Source organism: Schistocerca nitens, chromosome 4, assembly GCF_023898315.1.
Source record: "Schistocerca nitens isolate TAMUIC-IGC-003100 chromosome 4, iqSchNite1.1, whole genome shotgun sequence".
In the NCBI taxonomy this organism is placed as follows: domain Eukaryota; kingdom Metazoa; phylum Arthropoda; class Insecta; order Orthoptera; family Acrididae; genus Schistocerca; species Schistocerca nitens.
The window spans coordinates 401,500,263-401,524,908 of record NC_064617.1 but is presented as its reverse complement, the minus strand read 5'-3'; the positions used below and the strand labels follow the sequence as shown (position 1 = coordinate 401,524,908).

The following is a 24,646-nucleotide window of genomic DNA, read 5'->3' as shown; positions in this document are numbered from 1 at the left end:
CAATATTCATTAATGAAAGCTGTTTTAAATTCCGCTAATGTTTTACACTTCATCATAACATCAGCTGACCAACGCATGGCGTCACCTGCTAAATGGCTTCTAATAAATGAGATTTTCTCTCGTTCAGACCAAGTTGGTGGAATCACATCTTCAAAATCGTTCCAGAAATCTAGCGGGTGGATATTTGTATCTGGATCGAACCACAAGAACTGCCGACATCCGATAAATGCGGCGTTTGCAGCCACAACTTGTTTTATACTACCATTACCAGAAGTTACTGAAGCTACTTTACTCTCAATGTTAGCAATGTTAGTACTAATATTTTCTACTCTCATTTCAACATTATCTACTCTTTGCACAATATGAGTAGTATCAGTTTTGATTGCATCTACTTCTGCTTGACATATGTTTACTTTAATATTAACATCCTTAAACCTATGTGAGCACAGTTCAGATTCCGCCTCGATCTTTTCTGTTAACTTGTGCTCCAGCTTCGCATCTTCCATTTGGAAGTCTTTGCAAACCTCAGCAACTTCGGATTTTACTGTTTTATACATTTCAGAAAATTGTTGAGCAACCTTTTTCTTAATATCCTCATGATTGTAATCAATTTTATAATTCAAACTGTCCAGATCCTCTTTCAACTTATTGCAACCAGCCTTGAAGGTATTGTCCATTACCTCCAATCGTTTATTAAAATTAGTTTGGCTGGCCACAATCTCATACTTTAATTCAGCATTACTGCTTTTGACCTCAGTTATTGCTGACTATAATTCAGCTGTCATTTTAGCATTACTGGTAGCTATTGCTTGTAATATAACATTTAAATCAATAGCCCCAGTATCTTTGGGTTGCTCACTAGCTGGTTTTTTTATCACACTCAGGTGACGAAAAACTAGCTCCAATACCAGAATCATCAAAACGAAATGAAACATCTGATTGATCAGTCATATTTAACTTATCCTTTTTAAACTCTACCACCTCTGATGACTGTTTCGTTTAAACTATCATCCAATATATTAACAATTTCTGATTTCTCCTTTACTACAGGGGTCTCTATTATTGAATCATTGCCCCCTTTTCACACTACTCTCAGGAGACAATACTTCATATTTCGCTTTAACATTACTATTTTCAGGCATATTTACACTTGAACCGTTGTCTCGATTTACAGTTCCCTCAACAGACATAGGTTCTGATTTGAGTTTAACCTCAGTTTCTTCTGGCGGTTCCATCGCCGACAGTCTTTTAGTGCAGGTTAGTAAAAATTTTAACAGCTTTTCACTTAACTTAGTTCCTTCTGCACGACGTATGGCGTTGCCGGCGCGGCGTACCAGGATTACTGATGCGACGCAGCGCGTTGAACTGCAGACGGCACTTCTATGGCTGCTGTGTGTTTGCGTGGCCCGCAACTGCAGGCGCAGCTCCGGTTGCTCTGGCGGACAACTGCGGTGAGGCGAAACTGGCATCTTGCGATGCCGGCAGCGCCGCTAGACTCAGTGCCAACTCCGTCAATCCAGATGCGTTGTTAATCCAATTGCGTCGTCCACATGCACACGTAACACTATCACTGTTCTATTACTCAGTTGAGTGTCGCATTTCACTCCCGAATCCGAATATTTAAAAATCACTTTCACTTTTACTCAGTTTCTTTCCCGGCCGATGCACCATATGTGGGGCGGTGCGTGGAATAATTGTTAAATGTTCCTATTATTTATTTAATGCTGTTGTTTGCCGTTCTCAACACTGGCTCTCTAACTACAATATTGGCAACCAGAAAGTGATTAGCAAAACGTGAAGCCTGTAATTAGAATTCCTAGTGCCCACTTCATCTGAGAAATACATTTATAGCTACAGCTTATAGCTCTGAGGAATTAGGAGATTGTCTGGGATTCATAATCAAAAACCATTCTCTCTAAAATGTTAATATATTCTGAAAGTCACAAACCAAAAAGTATCCACACAATCCAACTACCAGAGCAAATCAGACTCTAATGCACTGATGCAACTATAACTGTTCAAATTAAATGTTTAAGTGAATGCTCGCCATATTTTGATGATAATGTTCATCAAACGCCACACTAATAATGGTAGAATGTCTGTCCTGCGGCGGCACATGAAAATACGACATACGCAAACTAAAGATAGATCATTAACGTCATCCCAAAATTAACACTTCACTCGAAAACCATTTCATGGTTACATGTATCCTGAGTAACTTATTACTGCATCCGAGGCTGTTTATATCAACGATACCGACGTGACGCGACTCCCGGCGCAGGTGGTGCGCTAATCAGCGTCTGGAGAGAACTGGGGCCTTCCTTTTTCTCGCGCAGCGTTCTTACATATAAAGCCGCGGTGCGGACAGCTAAGGGAACGCCTGATCAAATCTGCTCTCCCGACTAGCCGCTGGGCTAGTAATGCACCACTTTAAGTTATCGAATAAATCATTGCTTCCTTTACTGATGGCCGATGAAGCTTTCAATTTAATTGTGGAATCAGCACACAAGTAAGTAATCATAATAAAAGTCTGACATGGCTAAGTCAAATATTTTGGACGAGAGAATTAATTTAATTACACTACACGCAGTAGACGAGCTCTGAACTTGCTCTTTGGAGATACGCTATAGCTATAGTTTTATAGTTATTCTATTGAAACTTCTCACATTTTTATGATTATAGCGGATCTCCCTTCTACTTAAATTTAAACATCCTAGCTTTATTTATTCGTCTACTTAATCTATCTTGCTTCCTTAATTTCTAAGACAAAAACCAGAAAATCATGAATTTCAACTAAAATTTTTATTTGTGAGATCCAGAAAACTGTTTCTACTAAATTATTATGCAAAAGGAATCTAAATATAAATTTTTAAGTTTCTAGCTCTTTTCTGTTGCGCCAATGATTTTTACAGAAAACATCCAAATTTCGAAAATGGTTAAAGTTGTTGAACTGATATTAAAGCTATTGAACTGATATCCAACACATATTGATTTTGTATTACTCCTGACATGCTAGAAACGTTTCAGGTTATTTAATTCATTTTAAAATATTGCGCAATATTTATGACGTCAGAGCTAGTTACAGCGGACTAGGCTGGCACACAATGGAAAGACTGATGTGAATTTTATAAGGCGTGAGTATGCTGCTCTCCTACAAGCCGCTTGAAGCATGTAGAAATTTAATACGCTTTCTCGGTATTTTCCTCTATAACCTCTGGTTTCCTCCGCCACCACTTGTACGTTATTAAAATCGGTGTCAACGCCACAGTTCTCTTGATTTCCGCTGCTGCAGGTTTCACGTTTATTACAGCAACGTATGACTTTCGTGTTCCTTAACATATTCTTTAAGAGTCCTTTACCTTCCGCCTGTACACAACTTGCAGCAGGCACACATAATTTTATAGACGCCCGCAATGTGGAGGTAATCTGGTGCATCAGTTTAATGACTGGAAAAAGTCTTCAGTTTTGTTTTTACTGAAGAAAGGGGTCTCTATAAGAATTCTGCTTATGCGATCAGTGACCTGAGAAACAAACTGTAACTCAACAGATAAAGAACTTTTTCCGTTTAGCATCATGGACCGCCGAAAAAATTTTAGTGCACCCATTTAGAGGTTTCCAATTCACTCAAACTTTATTGTTTCAATAGTGAATATGGAGTACATGATATGATTGCATTTACAGATCACTATCTCAAACGGGTGAGAGGTATCAGATATCAAGCCATGCTGAAACACCCATACTAGTATATGGTGTAGCCTTCACGAGCGGCAATGCAGGTACTGAGTCTGGCATCCACTCGATCCTACAGAGGGCGAATACTGTCCTGGGATACGTTACGCCACGCCAGTCCAACCTTCTAACATTCTGTGTGGTGTCTGTTTGTTCTAAGTCGTGTCTCCCTACCACCTGCGCGCAACGACGCTCTGAGCATGTTTTTTATGGAATTGACTAGTTTGAACCTGGGACCTGTTGCTGGTAATGAGACGCCAAACCACACATGACATGTAGAGTTCAGAAGAGTTCAGTGAGACTAGTAATGATATAATCAAATACTTAATGATTTCAGCATCAACTCCACTGCACTCCCTATAAAAGAATGTTAATACTAATTAAATTTAGTGGGAGGGGTTCAAGGCTTTCCTATTTTTAGTTAGCTGGAAAAATAACGTCGAAAAAGCAGTTAAGTTTACCATTGGAATTTTTATTCTACTCACAAAACATTGTTTATAAATTGTACTATTGATAAAAGGAAAAATTTTAATACAGGATGATAAAAACCAACTGCGTTCAACAAAAATGCGAACGAATATTCCCTGAATGGGTTTACAAGTTCTGTAATGGATAGAAGGATGACCTATCTAGGTTTAAATTAAGTTTCATAAAAGAGAAAACTATTAAAATGGTCTACAGTGACCTTCAATTATCTTTAATTACTTATTTAACTTGTCATAAATAACAGTGGCTGATGTGGCTTCTCAATAATTATATAACAGAAAAATCATCGCGTTTCAGATATTAACTTCAAGTATCAAATGTGAATACCACAAAGTTTAATTGACGATCAACACTAGTATTACATAAAAAAGGGATGTAACAGATGAGACTTCTGCATTTCTGAGTGAAGCCTTATGCACTCTTATGCGGCATCGTGTGTGTTCATTACCTTGTCGGTGGTTAGGCAGCGTCAGGGGCGGTGGTTGGCACAGCTCCACACACCTCGCTGTCTTGGTAGCAACTCTTATGAACTTATGCTTACTACCGTTTACGGAAGTTGGATTAAGAAAAAGGTATCTGGTTGTGTTTTCAATTGACCAATCAGTGTCTCAATGTTAACCTTAAGCTCCGCCTGCAAAAATTATGTCTATCCAATAAGAAACGTTATACTTTTCATGGTGGGGCAATGTTTTTAATGTTTGCTATGTAACAGAGACGTGTATAGTCTCACACTAAAACTTTCAGCTGGTGTGGCCCTTTTAGTGTTATCGCAAGATCTATACTGTTCTTCTGGAGGGCTCTATCTTTTAACATGGGCTGGTGGATGGACCTCCCAGCAGTCGGCCGGCGATGTGGGTGTCCCATTGTCCCACTCTTATCGCAGGGCCTTCTAGCCTAGACGGCTCTGCTGTCGGCTTCTGTTCTCGTTTCTCCCCTCGGAACTGCATCTGTTTCACGGTGGGAAGGTATGACATGAATTTAGGTGTTTTTGTGTTAGTCTGTGGTATTCCATTTGACACTCATTGATCGTATTACTTTGGTTAATATAATGTCAGGATTTATTCGGAGCTATGTGGCATATTGCGGGATTTGCTAGCATGTCAGGGTTTTCATGGAAGGTGTTGGATTTGCCTGACACCTTACAACCAGTTCACGTAGTTCTGTAAAAGTTGTTAACTGACGAATCGCATGAGTCACCTGCAGTGCCATCACATCCTACACGTGCTCGATTGAAGACAACTCCAGAGATGGTACTGGCCAGGGAAGTTGGTGCACGTCATGCAGAGTACATTGACTTTCACAGGAAGTGTGTGGGCAGGCATTATTCTGCTGGAACAACACATAACTACCCTGTTGCAAGAACGGCAAAAGAACAGGTCTAACAGCATTCTGCACGCACCGAGAGCTGGTTCGTGTCCCCTCCAGTAACACCATTGGTGAACGAGTGTTCTAGCTTATCGCATCCCAGACCATAAGGCCTGCGGTGGGGACAGTGTGTCTTGGATGAACGCATTCCACTAGATAGCGTTCCTCTGGTCTACATCGTACACGCAAACACCATCACATGCGAGCAGGCAGAATCTGCTTTCTTCGCTGAAGATCAAAGTGTGCCACTCCATCTTACAAGTGATCCTCTAACGGCAGCAGTCGAGCCATAAACATCGATGCTGTTGCGTAAGTGGTAGACGGGCTAGAGGTGTGCGTGACCGTATTCCCACTGCTAATAACCGGTTCACACAGCTCGTGTTGACACGTCTAGACTCACAAGCCCTCTTATCTGTGCTGTGGTAGCTGTACAATCTGCCACTGCTGCCCTTGCAATACGACGATCCCGGCGGGCGTTTGTGCTATGCGGTCATCCAGAACCTCGTCTACGGGTGTGAGAATGTTCAGGTGACCACTGATACCAGCATCGTTACGCCACTGACGCAGAACGTCCAAACTGTGTGGCACTTCTCCGAAGGATCCATCCCGCCACTCTGAAGGCCTCAGTTTGACCCCTTTCAAACTCGTTCAGCTGGCTGTAGGTGTTGTGTCGATTCCCTAAGGTCTCGACACAATGAGTGGCTAGGTGCACGCGAAACTAACGCAGACGGGCGTAAATTCTGAAACAGGAGACTGGATGAAAACTATAAAGAAAAGAAGAGAGATTTTAATATACTTAACTTTAATGTAGTCTTGTTCTTGTTGAAATACATCTCTTGCATAGTAGTAAGCGATTAGCAATGATACACATGGCGCCTTGCTAGGTAGTAGCGATGGACTAGCTGAAGGCTATTTAATCTGTCTCTCGGCAAATGAGAGGAATACTTGGTAGGTCTAGTCGCAAGCTATGTCGTCCGTACAACTGGGCGAGGTCAAGTCCGTGTCTTGTGACCTGCCATGTGGTGGCGCTAGGATTGCGAGTACACAGTGGCGACACGCGGGTCCGACATGTACTACAGGACCGCGGCCGATTTAAGTTACCACCTAGCAAGTGTGGTGTCTAGCGGTGACACCACAGTAGGAAGCACAAGTTCGTCCCTGTGGAGTGGTTGCCTGCTTGCTTCACTAGTCTGAACCACACGGAGCCTTCTGGCTGTGAGTATTACCCGTTAAAGTTTAGACACAGATGGCGCTCTTGTGGGTATGCCTCTACACTATGTGGTGTCGGATGATGTGGAAATCATTATCAGTACATCTACTATCTCAAGATGGCATAGGCCATCATCGGATCGAAATCTATGTCGTCTTTCCAAGGGTACTAAATTGTTTTCCGGCAGCCTATTACACTTTTTTTTCTCTTTTTTTGGTCACCAGTCTACTGACTGGTTTGATACGACCCGCCACGAATTCCTTTCCTGTGCTAACCTCTTCATCTCAGAATAGCACTTGCAACCTACGTCCTCAATTATTTGTTTGACGTATTCCAATCTCTGTCTTCCTCTACAGTTTTTGCCCTCTACAGCTCCTTATAGTACCATGGAAGTCATTCCCTCATGTCTTAGCAGATGTCCTATCATCCTGTCCCTTCTCGCCGGCCGAAGTGGCCGCGCGGTTCTGGCGCTGCAGTCTGGAGCCGCGAGACCGCTACGGTCGCAGGTTCGAATCCTGCCTCGGGCATGGATGTGTGTGATGTCGTTAGGTTAGTTAGGTTTAACTAGTTCTAAGTTCTAGGGGACTAATGACAGCAGTTGAGTCCCATAGTGCTCAGAGCCATTTGAACCATTTTGTCCCTTCTCCTTATCAGTGTTTTCCACATATTCCTTTCCTCACCGATTCTGCGTGGAACCTCCTCATTCCTTACCTTATCAGTCCACCTAATTTTCAACATTCGTCTATAGCACCAAATCTCAAATGCTTCGATTCTCTTCTGTTCCGGTTTTCCCACAGTCCATGTTTCACTCCAGACGTACATTCTCAGAAATTTCTTCCTCAAATTAAGGCCGGTATTTGATATTAGTAGACTTCTCTTGGCCAGAAATGCCTTTTTTGCCATAGCGAGTCTGCTTTTGATGTCCTCCTTGCTCCGTCCGTCATTGGTTATTTTACTGCGTAGGTAGCAGAATTCCTTAACTTCATTGACTTCGTGACCATCAATCCTGATGTTAAGTTTCTCGCTGTTCTCATTTCTACTACTTCTCATTACCTTCGTCTTTCTCCGATTTACTCTCAAACCATACTGTGTACTCATTAGACTGTTCATTTCGTTCAGCAGATCATTTAATTCTTCTTCACTTTCACTCAGGATAGCAATGTCATCAGCGAATCGTATCACTGATATCCTTTCACCTTGTATTTTAATTCCACTCCTGAACCTTTCTTTTATTTCCATCATTGCTTCCTCGATGTACAGATTGAAGAGTAGGGGCGAAAGGCTACAGCCTTGTTTTACACCCTTCTTAATACGAGCACTTCGTTCTTGATCGTCCACTCTTATTATTCCCTTTTGGTTGTTGTACATATTGTATGTGACCCGTCTCTCCCTATAGCTTACCCCTACTTTTTTCAGAATATCGAACAGCTTGCACCATTTTATATTGTCGAACGCTTTTTCCAGGTCGACAAATCCTATGAAAGTGTCTTGATTTTTCTTTAGCCTTGCTTCCATTATTAGCCGTAACGTCAGAATTGCCTCTCTCGTCCCTTTACTTTTCCTAAAGCCAAACTGATCGTCACCTAGCGCATTCTCAATTTTCTTTTCCATTCTTCTGTATATTATTCTTGTAAGCAGCTTCGATGCATGAGCTGTTAAGCTGATTGTGCGATAATTCTCGCACTTGTCAGCTCTTGCCGTCTTCGGAATTGTGTGGATGATGCTTTCCCGAAAGTCAGATGGTATATCGCCAGACTCATATATTCTACACACCAACGTGAATAGTCGTTTTGTTGCCACTTCCCCCAATGATTTTAGAAATTCCGATGGAATGTTATCTATCCCTTCTGTCTTATTTGACCGTAAGTCCTCCAAAGCTCTTTTAAATTCCGATTCTAATACTGGATCCCCTATCTCTTCTAAATCGACTCCTGTTTCTTCTTCTATCACATCAGACAAATCTTCACCCTCATAGAGGCTTTCAATGTATTCTTTCCACCTATCTGCTCTCTCCTCTGCATTTAACAGTGGAATTCCCGTTGCACTCTTAATGTTACCACCGTTGCTTTTAATGTCACCAAAGGTTGTTTTGACTTTCCTGTATGCTGAGTCTGTCCTTCCGACAATCATATCTTTTTCGATGTCTTCACATTGTTCCTGCAGCCATTTCGTCTTAGCTTCCCTGCACTTCCTATTTATTTCATTCCTCAGCGACTTGTATTTCTGTATTCCTGATTTTCCCGGAACATATTTGTACTTCCTCCTTTCATCAATCAACTGAAGTATTTCTTCTGTTACCCATGGTTTCTTCGCAGCTACCTTCTTTGTACCTATGTTTTCCTTTCCAACTTCTGTGATGGCCCTTTTTAGAGATGTCCATTCCTCTTCAACTGTACTGCTTACTGCGCTATTTCTTACTGCTGTATCCATAGCGTTAGAGAACTTCAAACGTATCTCGTCATTCCTTAGTACTTCCGTATCCCACTTCTTTGCGTATTGATTCTTCCTGACTAATGTCTTGAACTTCAGCCTACTCTTCATCACTACTATATTGTGATCTGAGTCTATATCTGCTCCTGGGTACGCCTTACAATCCAGTATCTGATTTCGGAATCTCTGTCTGACCATGATGTAATCTAATGACATCTTGGGTTGTCGGGTGTTCTGCCGGATATCAGCGTCGTACTTGCACGATATTTCGGTCACGTAGCTCGTAACCTTCATCAGGTGCGACCTGAGACTGCTCCTCGAGTGGACCTGGTCCAGTATTTATGCCTATGGCCTTCCCCCTCCACCAACGGCTGCAGGCGCTTCCTCTGTGGACCGTGCCCATTCCCTGCGACCTGCTGGAGCGTTGCTGCTCCGTTTTCCGTCCGCTGCGGTTCTAGGTGTTCCCTCTGCGGTCCGCGCCCACCAACCCCGCTCCTGGGGGTTTCATCTACGTTCTGGGGTACCAAGCGTTCCCCCTGCGGTCCGCGCCCGCTCACCACGACCTGATGGAGCGTTGCCGCTCCGTTTTTCGTCCACTGCGGCTCTGGATGTTCCCTCTGCGGTCCGCGCCTACCAGTCCCACTTCTGGGTGTTCCATCTTCGGTCTGGTGCTCCTGGCAGTCCGTCAGGGGCTCGTTTTCCATCTCCATGTCTCTGGTTCTTCTGTTTGTGCAGTGTTGCAGCTGGCCCCGTTGCTCCTTTAACAATTCCAGAGCCGGATCCCAGGCTCTACTTAGCTGGTACCCTGTGTCACGGTTCATAAGATCGTCAGCCATTTTAATTTCTATCGATTCTCTTATAACACTGTCCCAGAATCTGGGTGTTTGTGCTAGAATCCTGGTATCCTCATACTTCATGGCATGATCTAGTTCTAGGCAGTGTTCCGCAATGGCTGACTTAGTCACCTGTCTTAATCTAGTGTGCCTCTGATGTTCTTTGCATCTGATCTCCACAGTTCTGGTCGTCTGGCCAATGTAGGAACTGCCACATTGACAAGGTATATTGTAAATCCCTGGTTTTCGTAACCCCAGGCCGTCTTTGACACTCCCCAGCAGTCCCCCAATCTTGTTGGATGGACAGAAAACACACTTGATATTGTGTTTACGGAGGATCCTACTGATTCTGGCAGAAATAGAGCCAGCACAGGGCAGATATGCCACCTTTTTTGTTTCATCTTGGTCTTCTTCAGGAACCTGTGGTATGGTGGCTGGTTGGAGTGCTCTCTCAATTTGTCTGTCCGTGTATCCATTCTTGGAGAAAACTGTTTTGAGACGTTCTATCTCTATAGGTAGATTCTCTTGGTCTGACAGGGCATGTGCTCTGTGGACCAAAGTCTTCAGAATCCCATTCTTCTGTGCAGGGTGGTGACAGCTGCTGGCCTGCAGATATAAATCAGTGTGTGTTGGTTTTCGGTACACACTGTGGCCAATTGATCCATCTGCTTTCCTCTGGACTAGTACATCCAGAAATGGCAGCTGGCCATTCTTCTCCAGTTCCATGGTGAACTTGATATTAGGGTGGCAAGAGTTAAGATGTTCAAGAAACTCATTGAGCCTGTCCATCCCAGAGTTACATGATGTAATCTAATTGAAATCTTCCCGTATCTCCTGGCCTTTTCCAAGTATACCCCCTCCTCTTGTGATTCTTGAACAGGGTATTCGCTATTACTAGCTGCATCACAGACGGGAGGGCCTGCGATGGTGTACTCAACGACGAACCTGGGTGCACGAATGGCAAAACGTCATTTTTTCGGATGAATGCAGGTTCTGTTTACAGCATCATGATGGTCGCATCCGTGTTTGGCGACATAGCGGTGAACGCACATTGGAAGCGTGTATTCGTTATCGCCATACTGGTGTATCACTCGGCGTGATGGTGTGGGGAGCCATTGGTTACACGTCTCGGTCACCTCTTGTTCGCATTGACGGCACATTGAACAGTGGACGTTACATTTCAGATGTGTTACGACCCGTGGCTCTACCCTTCATTCGATCCCTGCGAAACCCTACATTTCAGCAGGATAATACACGACCGCATGTTGCAGGTCCTGTACGGGCCTTTCTGGATACAGAAAATGTTCGACTGCTGCCCTGGCCAGCACATTCTCCAGATATCTCACCAACTGAAAACGTCTGGTCAATGTTGGCCGAGCAACTGGATCGTCACAATACGCCAGTCACTACTCTTGATGAACTGTGGTATCGTGTTGAAGCTGCATGGGCAGCTGTACCTGTACACCCCATCCAAGCTCTGTTTGACTCAATGCCCAGGCGTATCAAGGCCGTTATTATGGCCAGAGGTGGTTGTTCTGGGTACTGATTTCTCAGGATGTATGCACCCAAATTGCGTGAAAATGTAATCACATGTCAGTTCTAGTGTAATATATTTGTCCAATGAATACTCGTTTATCATCTTCATTTATTCTTGGTGTAGCAATTTTAATGGTCAGTAGTGAAATATTTCAAAGCCCAGTTTACGGACAGTCCATCGTAGCCATTGGCCTGAACTGCCTTCTTTAAAAAATCCAACTCTTATCCCAGGCTATTGTCGTTGTTGATATCGGAGGCACGAGAAGACAAATTTTTCAGCACCTTTGCTTCTGGGTTGGTTGATGGTGCGAAGTGGCATCTAAATACCTATTATTTGTGTTAGTAGCTTTTCTGTTTGCTCTGTATCCTAGAGTATTGTTAGGTACACCAACAGATCTAGTGACAGGTGGCCGACCTCGCTCTCAACCTACAAGATAAAGTTGATAAAGGAGTGAAACTCAGTTCCGAAACTGAAGAACTCTCCAAGGTCTTCTTTGGTGTGAATTGTATAACGAACGTGTCATCTGCGAAGTGGAGCAAACAGGAAGACTTTAAAGGAGCATTACTTAATGCCTGTTGATCGAAATATTTCATGAAATTGTCAGCTGCTACCGGCGATAAGTGTGAGCTCATAGGAACACCGTCAGATTATTCGTAAAATTTTCCTCTATTTTTAAAATAGCTCAATTGAATGCTAAATTTAATCATTTCATAAACATGTGGTGCAACTTTCGAGCTTATGGTATCCATTATATCTAATTCTGGAGTGTTAGTAAGTAAAGATTTCACATCGAAGCTTACAAGAACGATACTTGCGGATATCTTCACTATTCGTACAACTTCTAAAAAAAAATTTTGAAGTATCTTTTTTTCCTGATAGAGGTGTTAGTTTTCCAGATAAATGGCTTGCTAAAAAGTAAGTTGGCTTGTTGGTCGTATTCACTATTAGTGTCAAAGGAAACGATTCGTCATCTATCATGGATAGGCCATACATAGTTTTTACATAGAGAGAGCTTTTGAACAAAATATTAATTATGCTAATAGGAATGACGAGGAACCGTCTTCTCATTCAGTTTAGCTACCGTTTGTTTCTCGTGTCACTGACCGCATGAACAAAATTATATGCAAGAATATTATACACACCCATTTCTTCAGCAAGAACGAAGTAGAAGACCATTTCCAACACAAAACGGTTGCAACTGATTACTTCCACACTGCTGGCGTCTAGAAAATGGCGTGTGGCTGCTTCAAAGTGTATACCAACGAAACAGGAAGGACTGAGGAACGTATTAAGGAAAACGGACATCACACGAGGCAGAAAATATGTGGGAAAGCTGCTGTGGCGGAACATCACGATAACTGTGCCCTTGTCATTGATTTCAATAACGTAAGCGGGCTGGCTAAAGAAACATTTATAAACGAAAATTCAGAGAAGCAATTCAAGATTCTAAGAACGAACGTAGCTTCTATAGAGACGGTGGCTTTAGTCTTTTGGCTTCGTGATTCCCCGAGATCAAGAAAGTGAATAGGTGGTCGCTGTATGTGAGGAATGTAATCGTCGTCCAGGAAGCCACCTCCGTGGACAATAATATTGTTGATTCACATTCTGCCTCGTTTACTCTGCGCGTTTCGCTTCCGTCCGCTGACGGTGATTCACCAATAGCAATAGAAAGAATACTTAGCAGTAACCCTTCTAGAGCATAATTGTTGGAAAGATCGTTCCCTAAACTGTGACGGTGGCCCAACAATGCTAGCCATAAGAATCTCAGCAAATAAATCCACTTCTTTCGCATTAGCGTGGGAAACTTCACTTACTGTGCAAGGAAGAAGGCCTACCTATGGTAGCCACTGCAATTTCACACGGTAATCCCACTGTTCAAGCTTAAACACGGGGAAGCCCCGCTCTATAACAGGACGGGACGCTGGTCTTTGACAGTGTTCAGATGACCACAGATAGCACAAGATCCTAAAAAAGACCCCAAAGGAAGGGTCGAATCGTCGATCGTCTGGAAGTAGTACGACACGGCCCAAGAACCCTGAAGACTTTACCATCACTAAAGTCACTACAACCAGTAATTCATCTATGACCTTAGCCGGCCGCGGTGGCCGAGCGGTTCTAGGCGCTTCAGTCCAGTACGGCACGACTGCTACGGTCACAGGTTCGACTCCTGCCTCGGGCATGGATGTGTGTGATGTCCTTAGGTTAGTTAGATTTAAGTACTTCTAAGTTCTAGGGGACTGATGACCTCAGATGTTAAGTCCCATAGTGCTCAGAGCCATTTGAACCATTTTGAGCCATCAATGACCTTATATATAAGTCCGAAATGTTTTTCAAGTAACCTGCAGTCAGTTACTTAGTTTTGTTTTTTCTATTGCTCTATTGATGTCAGACAAATGACAAACCCTCTACAGAAAATAAATGAGGGGCAGAATGATTCCTATCAGGTGTTACTCGTCGCGGTTTTCGTCTGATGTCCTTCAAGCTCAGGTATCCCGTTATTAATTTAGATATATAGCGGACAATTAGAAGAGCGCAGTCAGTATCATGTTTTCATATCTTTATTTCATAGTACCCTAACTAATTCTCACATTTATATAACAATATAAACGCAGGAATCGAAGCAATATGAAATTCTTGGTTGCTCATCTGTATTCAGTGTCTTTTAGGAAGCACTGAAAATTTCTCAGTGATTCGTCGATAGTTATTTTCGTGTCAAAAATGATATCATTTGGAGTTATTTTAAATGAGTGTAATGTGTGTAACATATTTCCTGAGTAGGTACCGTACCTGCAGTGCCAGTTTTGAGGGAAAACAGAGTACCCATCAACAATAATTATTGCTAGACTCTCTTCACTTTATTCAAAACGATTTCCACTACATGGTTGTAGAAATGTGGGAGTCGGCGAAAGTCACATCCCGTGAGTAGGGTGGAAGTTCCCTAGAATACGGAATTCTAATGTTTCAGTTTTCTCACTGTCATACTATGTTGGTACGGTATCTGATTTTTTTCCCCTTTCTTTTCAATCCTTACGCCCCGAATTTCGGATTCACCTGCCCTACAAAACTCACTTTGTATTTGCCAGTCATTTTTGTGTTTTGCTGAAAACATTTATTGATGACAGAAATATATTGGCCATAATTCCACAATTTTAAACCCCCCTTGTCATATTCTTCAGACACCTTTGCTAGTGTAATGTTAGAATCATCAGTATCTTCAGCAGTTATTACCTGGTAAATGGGGAGTAGGAGTGGTTAAAAAAATGGTTCAAATGGCTCTGAGCACTATGGGACTCAACGTCTGAGGTAATTAGTCCCCTAGAACTCAGAACTAGCTAAACCTAACTAACCTAAGGACATCAAACACATGCATGCCCGAGGCAGGATTCGAACCTGCGACCGTAGCGGTCTCGCGGCTCCAGACTGCAGCGCCTAGAACCGCAGGGCCACTTCTGCCGGCCGGAGTAGAAGTGGGTATAGTTTATTGTCAGATAGCGACATTTCCACAAGGCTACATGTATTCTTCCGTGTCTTAAATACTTGAAGTCCAATATTTGGTCACCAACCTTTGTCTAACAATGGAGTAGTCAAGCTGCGATCTGATCATATCTGTCAAACATTTTGAAATACAGGCTTTTTTTACAGTAAGGGAGTGTCTGTATTTAACAGTGGCTGTATACTGTTATGCTATGTTCCTTCGAACAGGCATACATGTCAGAAGGAACGGACACTGCCGACGGTGGTTGGCGTCTTGAATTACGAAATGCATTGGTAAGCTGCGAATACGATTGTAAAACGGCTATGTGATTTACTAGTAACATATGGTAAGTTGTGCCAGACTGAGACTCGACCCCGGATGGTTCAAACGGTTCAAATGGCTCTGAGCACTATGGGACTTAACTTCTGAGGTCATCAGTCCCCTAGAACGTAGAACTACTTAAACCAAACTAACCTAAAGACATCACGAACATCCATGCCCGCGGCAGGATTCGAACCTGCGACCGGAGCTGTAGCGTGGTTCCAGACTGTAGCGCCTAGAACCGCTCGGCCACTCCGGCCGGCTGTCTCCTTAACCACCCCGGCCAGCCAAATTTCATTTGTCCTATTGTCTGCGTCCCATAGTGCTCGCATTCAAATGATGTGATTCCCTTGCAGGGAGAGACTTTGTTTTCCTAGTCAGATTAACTTGCACTGGCATGAAATACACTAGGGCAGTATTTTGCAATACGATTCGTACATGCATGTCCGAAGGAATATTGCATCGAACTATATACACACAGTAAAATGTAGACAATTCCTTACAGTATTTCATACCAAATCAAGGCAGTATGACGAGCAAAACAATATTCATCCCGGTACTGGAATCATACGAGTTTTTATGCGAACGCTATGGGACGTAGACACTCGGAAATATGGAATTTCGGGTGGGGCCTGGAAACGTGATCGGATGGCCGAGGTGGGTAATGCGACCACCTGCGTAAAGCGGTCCGGTACAAACTTTCATATGTTATTAGTGAACCGTATAGCCCTTTTACAGTCGTATTCGCAGTTTGCGAATGCATTTCATAAGACCCTTTTTTCTTATGATTTTTAAGAAAACGGACCAGCTGAGATACCGCCTAACACGAAAGCTTAGCGATAAAATTGTATATCACAAGATGTTTGTATGTTTATATATATGTAATCACTTCATCAACCGGCTCATTTTTTCTCCCAGCTGTAATAATAACTCATGGCCAGGTGTTGTGAACTTGTACAATTTCAGTTGACACTGGCATCATCCAACACCTGAGAATAACTACATCACTATGTTGTCAGAAATAGAGTACTTTCTCATTCGCTTTTCTATTTGTAACAATATCTGCACTTGTTATACACCATACGTTCCTGCTGTTATTATTGCCGTATCTGCCCTTTAGCCATACCAGTGAGGTTGAGCCAGTTTGCATGGCAGGTCACCTAACGAACCGACTACTCATAATGGAGGTGGAGGATACTGATAACACTTTTTCATTTGAGAAACCTTGTTAAGTAGGTATTTGTGCATCCTGCAACGTGAAATTTAAGTTCGTTACAAGGAAACACACATTTCCTTTATATCAGTCTCCTCTTTATGGAAAGGACATGCTGTTGAGCAAGGTAACTTTGAATGCGTGATTAAAGAGATTACACATTTCTACATTAAAAAATAAACAGCTTAAAAATTTTACAAAACGAAATAACGTATGTGTGCCATATCGTACAGAAAAATCTTAATGTTGTTGATGTGGGCAGTTCTAAATTTTTACCTTCGAACTGCGTTCCTTTGGCTCAAGACATATTCCAGACAAAACAGCATTGGTAGAGAATGAAACTGTAATGTGGAAATAGGTGACTGGTTACATGAGTTCAAATTTTAGTCTTAAGCTAGAGACACGTTTCTTTCTGTATTTTTGCATGCTGTAGTCAGTAAGAATAAACGGTTACTTGCAGGTATCTCAGCATACCGATGAACCACAATATTACTATTTCCTATTAACCGATACGTTTTATTGAATACAACGTTTGACAATCACCAGACACTGCGTCACAGAAGAAGCTGTCATCAGCCATCAATAATGACGATCAGCTTTCTTGCTGGAAACTTCTCCACAGAAAATTCATTTTACATGAGTAGGAGGCCAACACACTAGACGATACAGTAATGATAAATTTACGAGACAGAGCTCTGAACCTTGAAAAGGTATACTAAAAACTATCAGAAAACAATAATTTTATTTTATCAGCCAATGAAATTATTATTCCACACATAAAGTGAACAGGATTACATATGATTTAAGTAGAAAAAGTAATTAATAATAAGGTATCTTGGTTTCATGGTGCTGTAATTAGTACGTATTATCATGGTCAATGAATTGATAAGAAATTTTTTTATCAAGATGATCAGAGCGGGTTCGAGAACATTTTTCCACAGAACCGATTCATCATTTGATACCCTTCCCCCTCCTCCATTCCCCTCGGGCACTTCCACTAATCACCAACAGCGATATACCCTGCATACGAATCATGCACTTCAGCGCCGCCTTTAGCTTGGAGCCGCAAGCTGTTGCTTGTTTCGTTTTTGCTTTAAACCGACCCTGTTCTCTGTTTTCTCTAAATCTTTTTTTCTGTTTCAGATTTGGACGAAGGATACAGTATCTGGTAGGCCTGAGTGCGACGTCGTTGTCCCAGATACTGCTCCCCTTATCAGCTTCTGTGTTTCCGCTCTACATTGTACTTTCCGCAGTCTCTGAGGGTGCACACTTGCCTATGGGGGAAGCAATCATGGCGACCGGTGAGTTAAGCTGGAGTCGCAATAGAAAAACAGAAATATTTCCTACACATCCGTTTCAGTTTATCGGCTCTTATGTTCCATTCTCATTCACTATGCTCAGTTAGCCTGTAGCAAGATTTTAGTTCGTTTGTGCTCACTTGGAGAAGACAGTCGCGCTAAAATAATTGGGGAAGTGCCAGAAGAGGTGAGTCGCTTGTTGCAGCAAGGAGCAGAGCATGGTAATAAGAGTTCTACCATGGCGAAGATAGGTGTACGAGTTGGCCACGGTACGGTATAGGTGACCCACTTTCTGTATTTATTGTGAGACGAGTCGGTCGGGAAGTGATTGATGAATACCAGCAGCACCTCGTTGACTATGCCCTGTGGGTTAAACTGTGTGATGTCAACGTTGCTGTACTTCAGTCGCCGCGCGAGATTAGCCGAGCGGTCTTGGGTGCTGCAACCATGGACTGTGCGGCTGGTCCCGGCGGAGGTTCGAGTCGTCCCTCGGGCATGGGTGTGTATGTGTGTGTGTGTTGTCCTTAGGATAATTTAGGTTAAGTAGTGTGTAAGCTTAGGGACTGATGAACTTAGCAGTTAAGTCCCATGAGATTTCACACACATTTGAACATTTTTTTGTACTTCAGTCGATATGAGAACAAATACAACTTCTTTGACGGGCAACAACGTGCAGGTAACCATTTCTGGGCTCAAAAATGAGTGCTGCCGTTGTTTGTTTTGTTTCTAATGGGACAATTGTTAAAGTGGTTTACAGATGTGGTAGGGATGGGCAGTTATGATTAAGAACCGATTAACTGGCCTTTCCGCTTATTTAAATGTACCTAAGAATCACATCGTTCAGTTGTATCATACTCCGTCCGAACAGGCCTTGGAAGACCCAACGGCACCGACCGACCGCCGTGTCATCCTCAACCCACAGGCGACACTGGATGCGGATTTGGAGGGGCATGTGGTCAGCACACCGCTCTTCCGGCCGTAGGTCAGTTTGCGAGACCAGAGCCGCTCCTTCTCAATCAAGTAGCTCCTCAGTTTGCCTCACAAGGGCTGAGTGCACCACGCTTGCCAGCAGCGCTTGGCAGACCGGTTGATCGCCCATCCAAGTGCTAGCCCAGCCCGACACCGCTTAACTTCGGTGATCTGACGGGAACCGTTGTTACCACTGTGGCAAGGCCGTTGGGTAATTGTATCACAGTAATCGATTATTCCATTAATTGTTGTTTCACGACTTTGTTTTTAGATCTATAAAATATTCCCTCTTCCTGGAGGCACTGCCTTATCGTAGCACCGACTATGAGTGCAGGAGAGTTTGAGTGTTCTGGAGAAGCTGAGATCGGTAACGTAGCTACTGGCAGGTCTGAGCTAGCTAGACAGGTCTCAGCAGTGTGCCTCACAACGATCCATCTTCCTTTACTTTCCTCTCCCTTCCTATTCCTTATCACCTCCTGATTTCTCTTCCACCGCATACTTCAGCGGCGTAGGCGGCGGGCAACGCCGATGGACAAAGGCTAACGGCTTCTCTATCGATGGGGTAGGGCAGTAGTCCGAAACACGTTCGAGGAAGCATTAGGATAAATGACTCGATGATTAGTGTTGAGATGTATACTGAAGTCGAACAGATATATCCACTGGAAAGTATCCACTTCACTCTAGTAAAGTTTCAGGCAGACTTGATATGTGAGGGTCAAGGCAGTGAATCCTGTCCCTTGCTAGGAAGGTTGAGGGCGATCGACTGGCTCCTTAAAACTGATCCTTTCGGCTAGGTTATGACAACACCAACAGAAGCGCTCCTTGCCCTCCAGGTTTGGGGTTTGCCGTTGACCTAAAAACCCTAAACCAGGAAAGTTTAATCAAGTTAATCAGTCTCGGATACCAGATAGATTAATTGAATACAAACGTAGCGAAGAAGAAGAATACCTGCTTGGAATGTCCAAAGCCCCAACCGTACAGGGCCCTCTTCGGTAGTAGCACAAGAGAATGCATTATAAGATTGACGTAGCAGCATTACAGAAAATCGGATGTGTAGGCAAACAGGTATGCGAAGCAGGAACACTACAATTTTTTATGGAGGAGGATCCAAAAGACAAATTGTGATGCGTTTTGTATAAGTAAGTACATGGTAAATCTAGTAAAGCAGTTAAAAACTGTGAGCAAGTGTTTGTCATACAGTTAATCAGAAAAGCTATGACGCAACCTTCACAAACGTACATGCCCCTACTGAAGGCACACGACGAAAAAATATATGAAGGGATAGATCGAGTTTACGAAGAAATCTCTAAAAGAGACACATACGTACTTCTAGGTGATTTCACCGGCAAAGTAGACAATGAAAATATCTGTTCTCCGACCGCAGGAAAGTACAGCTTGCACGGAGAAACCAATGATAACGGCTTCAGGATGGTAACATTTGCCGCTAAAAGGAACATGGTTATCAGCTCGACAACATTCCCAACAGGAAATTCATCTAGAAACATAGTGAAATATAGTCCAGCACGTCACGGTGGGACTGACCATTTCATGATTCGGAAAAGTTCCGGTTGGGTGCGAAAACAAAAAATGGAAACCCAGGGTCTGACGTGCCAAAACGAAAAAGTGAGGAAAAACGTAAAGATTCTGCGTTAAAAATAAATAACCAATTCGATGTACCAAAAAATTCAGAAAATGAAGAATACGTGGAGAAGGAATGTCACGCTGTGAAGGCACACGCGTTGTGCAGAAAGAAGAAACAGCAATAAAGTAGATCGTTTAATGAGGAATGGGTTGGTTTGGGTTGTTTGGGGAAGCAGACCAGACAGCGAGGTCATCGGTCTCATCGGATTAGGAAGGGTGGGGAAGGAAGTCGGCCGTGCCCTTTCAAAGGAACCATCCCGGCATTTGCCTGGAGCGATTCAGGGAAATCACGGAAAACCTAAACCAGGATGGCCGGACGCGGGATTGAACCGTCGTCCTCCCGAATGCGAGTCCAGTGTCTAACCACTGCGCCACCTCGCTCGGTAATGAGGAATGCGAAGATTTAGTTAAGAGAAGGAAGAAAGCACGTGAGTTATGGCTATAGGATACAGATAATGAAACACTGAAGCAAACATATCTAGAAGCGCGCAGAACGACCTCAAGAGTACTGAGAAATGAAAGAAGAAAATACCTAAGAGAAATTCTTGAAAATTTAGAAGTGAGTTGCCGAAATCCGGACAGTAAGAGATTCTTTGAACCTGTAAAAACGGCAGGAAAAGGGTTCAAAGCAAGAAGTCAGTACATCAGTGACAAAAATGGAAAATGATCATGGATGATGAATCAGTCTCAGAGCGATGGAGAGAATATTGCAGTGAGCTACTTTACTGCCCTAAACGAGAGCTATGTTTCAGTGAAAACCAAAAAGAAACAAATAACACAAATTGATATCACGGTGGAGGACATAGTGAAAGCCATATGGAAGTTGAAGAGCAATAAAGCGCCATGAGATGACATGGTCCACGCCGAAGTGTTGAAATATAGAAGACGTGTGCTACAGACCGAGCTGTGCACACACATTCAGGTCATCTGGAACACTGAGGCGTTACCCGACAGCTGTAAGACAACAGTACTTTGTCCATTATACAAGAGAGGATCAAGATGGATTGCTCTAGCCACTAATGAATCAATTTATTTAACTTGGCGTATAAGGTACTTTGCCATAACTAAGAACATGCTAAACCTAGTAAAAGGAGTTAAAAGCTGCTGAATCAATAAAATCTTCTCAACAAGCCGCGTCACTTCCAAGTGATGCGGTTTGTTGAGAAAATGTTATTCGTACATAACTACCACTTTTCAGTTTTGGTAGAAATGTATTCCTATTTAGCATTTATTAGTAAAGTTAATTAACGTCGTTCTTTTTATCACAAATACAGTAGGAAATGTACTTACAAGCACCAACATTTTTTGGGTTCGTGCCTCTCCTTCCGATCAGCAGCTATAGTAACAATTACGACAGAAACAACGAGGTCTGGTGAAAGCACGTCATAGAGACTTTCCCTTCCAAACACGCTTGTTGCAGCAGTTATTTATGAAATGAAACACCCAACACAAGACTCCGCCACGCAACTTAATTTCCGCTCCATTTGCAACGATCTGTTTGTGCAGTTTTGATCTATTGTTCGCCCGCCGTTTGTCGGTTTAGGAATGAACTTTCAAAGGCCACCGTGTCACAGAGAATGTTTTGCAGAAGCACTTGGTGGTGTGCCGTTTCACAAAAAAATCTGTAAAAAAGCCAAAAGTGTAACAAATGCTTGCAGGAGTACCAACATGTTTACAAAATTCGATCATTGTGGCGGCAATGTCTTAATTCGCCTGAAAAGTGTAAGCATCCTCAGCCAACGCCTACGGTTTTGTGGGCTTCCTGTCATGCAGTAGGGTAAAGTAACTAGTTCTGGACCTACCAAAGTATCGACTCATATTTCTCGAATGGAAGTAAAGGGGCATAATAAGCTTTGTGTACAACGTATTAATTAGTTGATTCACCGTAATCAAGGAAAATATAAATTTATATTAACGGGGGCTGAGTACAGGTTTTTCTTAAAAAAAACTTAAGTACTCGCATTGGTCCGTAATTAACCTAAACTAAACTGTCAGAACAGGCCTTGGAAGGCCCAACGGTACCGACCGGCTGCCGTGTCGTCCTCTCAGCCCAGGGGCGTCAGTGGATGTGGATACGTAGGGGCACGTGGTCAACACACCGCTCTCACAGCCGTTGTCAGTTTTCGTGACCGGAGCCGCTACTTCTCAGTCAAAGTAGCTCCTCAGTTTGCCTCACAAGGGCTGAGTGCACCTCGCTTGCCAACAGCGCTCGGCAGACCGGACGGTCACCCATCCAAGTGCTAGACCAGCCCGACGGAGATTAAGTTCGGTGATCTGACGGGAACCGGTGTCATCACTGCGGCGAGGCCGTTGGCAGTGGTCCTTAGTTAGACCAGTTATTGAAAATTGTTTTTCTTTACGCTAGTAAAAATGTCATAAGACGTAAGCCAGTGGACGGCGTATATGGCTAAAATATTCTCTGGAGAAACTGTCCGGTGTGATCCACATCTGGTGCTCGGCACTAATTGAGGATAAAAACTACAAATAAAAATGAAAATGAAACTCGATAGACAAAGGATGCAGAAAAGGAAATTACAATGCGCAAACAATATTATAGATGCAATAGTTCTCAATCTTATGAAGTTGCCTTTTGTAAGTTAGACCTACACCTATTTGCAGTTTTCACATGTGAAGTATTTTGATCAAACATTGTTTGCTGAATTCTGACATGTTTGGTGAGACCACACTTCTCACTTATTGCACAGGATTCAGCTTCCTCCATTGCAGTCATCTCTGTATGTCCCACCACGTATTTCACAGGCAGTGTGATCGTCTTCGTCGCTCTCTGAACTTTCAGATGACGTTTCATGTCTCCTCTTTCGAGATGTTCCTTCTCTTTTCTTCTTCTCTATTTCTTTTTCCTTTTCTTCGAACTCCTTTAGGAACTCGAGTGACGTCACACATGAGGATAAACTCGAAGCGTGACCGTCTAGAAGCAGAGGTATTGGTCATTCGGGAGGTACTTTCACAGTGAATTTCACGAACGATCTGTAAAATTTTTGGAATCTGTGTATTTATTTGGTGAAGTGGCAAAAATGATATCTTCTGGAGCTCCGTTCAAGAGGTTCGTAGTTTAACCTGCATCCTGTGTAAATGACCATTGGTGATAGAACTACAGTTCCCGTAGCATATGTAGCGACCACAAGCGTTATGTTTTCACTTCTTCCACCACTTTCTCTTATTACAATTGTTTTGCAGCCTTTTCGAGCAACAATTTTCCCACTTCGCAACCTGTTACACGGAGTTCCTGAATTATACCCGTCAGCTTTTCTGAGATCTCCTCATTCGTATTTTCTGTTTCCATGGCGGAGCAGGCGGAAGAAAGATTTTCGGATTGCCGAAGTGTTAAATTCTGCCGCATCATGAAACTCGGTTGTACCATCGTTTGGACAGGAAGTCATTTTCGAAAAGTTTGACCGCTCCCTTAGCATTCACTTCTCCTGCAGTTTTGAGCATTTCTGCTCAAACTATGCCACATTTTTTGCAGCTCTACGACAGTTTCGGAAATTTGTTGCTCAACTTCTTCCCCGAGGAGAGGTTTTGGTCCAGGTCTCTTGTTTCCTAAATGAACAGCTCTATTCACTCTCCTCCGAATAGTATTGAATGGCACTGATTCCATATGTCCTCTCAGCCTGTCTTATCGATAGCCCTTCGTTCTTTACAGCAGTACCTACCCTCTCCAAATCTTCTTCAGTATAATTTCTATGATTCTGCAAGTAGAAGATAAATGAATAAATAAATAAAAAATTTATTTCAATTAAAATAAAAGAAAACAAGACTCAGAATGAGATTAATAATTTATTATTATTATACAAGTCTCATAGCTTAGTTTTAAAATTTCTTTGACGTTTGCAACTGTTAACTTAGCTCGATTATTTAAAAAAGTGAATCTTTTGAATATAATTGTTATAAATAACAATGGTTTCAAACATTGCATTAATAATTAGAATATCTTCCCACATGATATTCAAAACATTTGACGACATTTTATACACTCTGAATGGGCAATTTATACGTAGGAAGACAATTACACTGAAATGCATTTAGATTTTGCGCGCTTTCCAGGCGACGAATAGTTCTGCTGTATGGTTGTCAACAACATTCACGCAAACACAATGGGAAGCATCGATACATGTCTT

General features: G+C 42.7%; 1 protein-coding gene across 1 annotated transcript in view; it reads left to right on the top strand.

The window, feature by feature from the left end:
• The window catches only part of LOC126252850 (carcinine transporter-like), a 123,075-nt gene that overhangs the window by 23,523 nt on the left and 74,906 nt on the right, over positions 1-24,646 (top strand). The window contains exon 2 of the mRNA XM_049953801.1: positions 17,743-17,900. Within this exon, the coding sequence (XP_049809758.1) occupies positions 17,743-17,900 (158 nt within the window). The remainder of the gene's footprint in view (positions 1-17,742; positions 17,901-24,646) is intronic.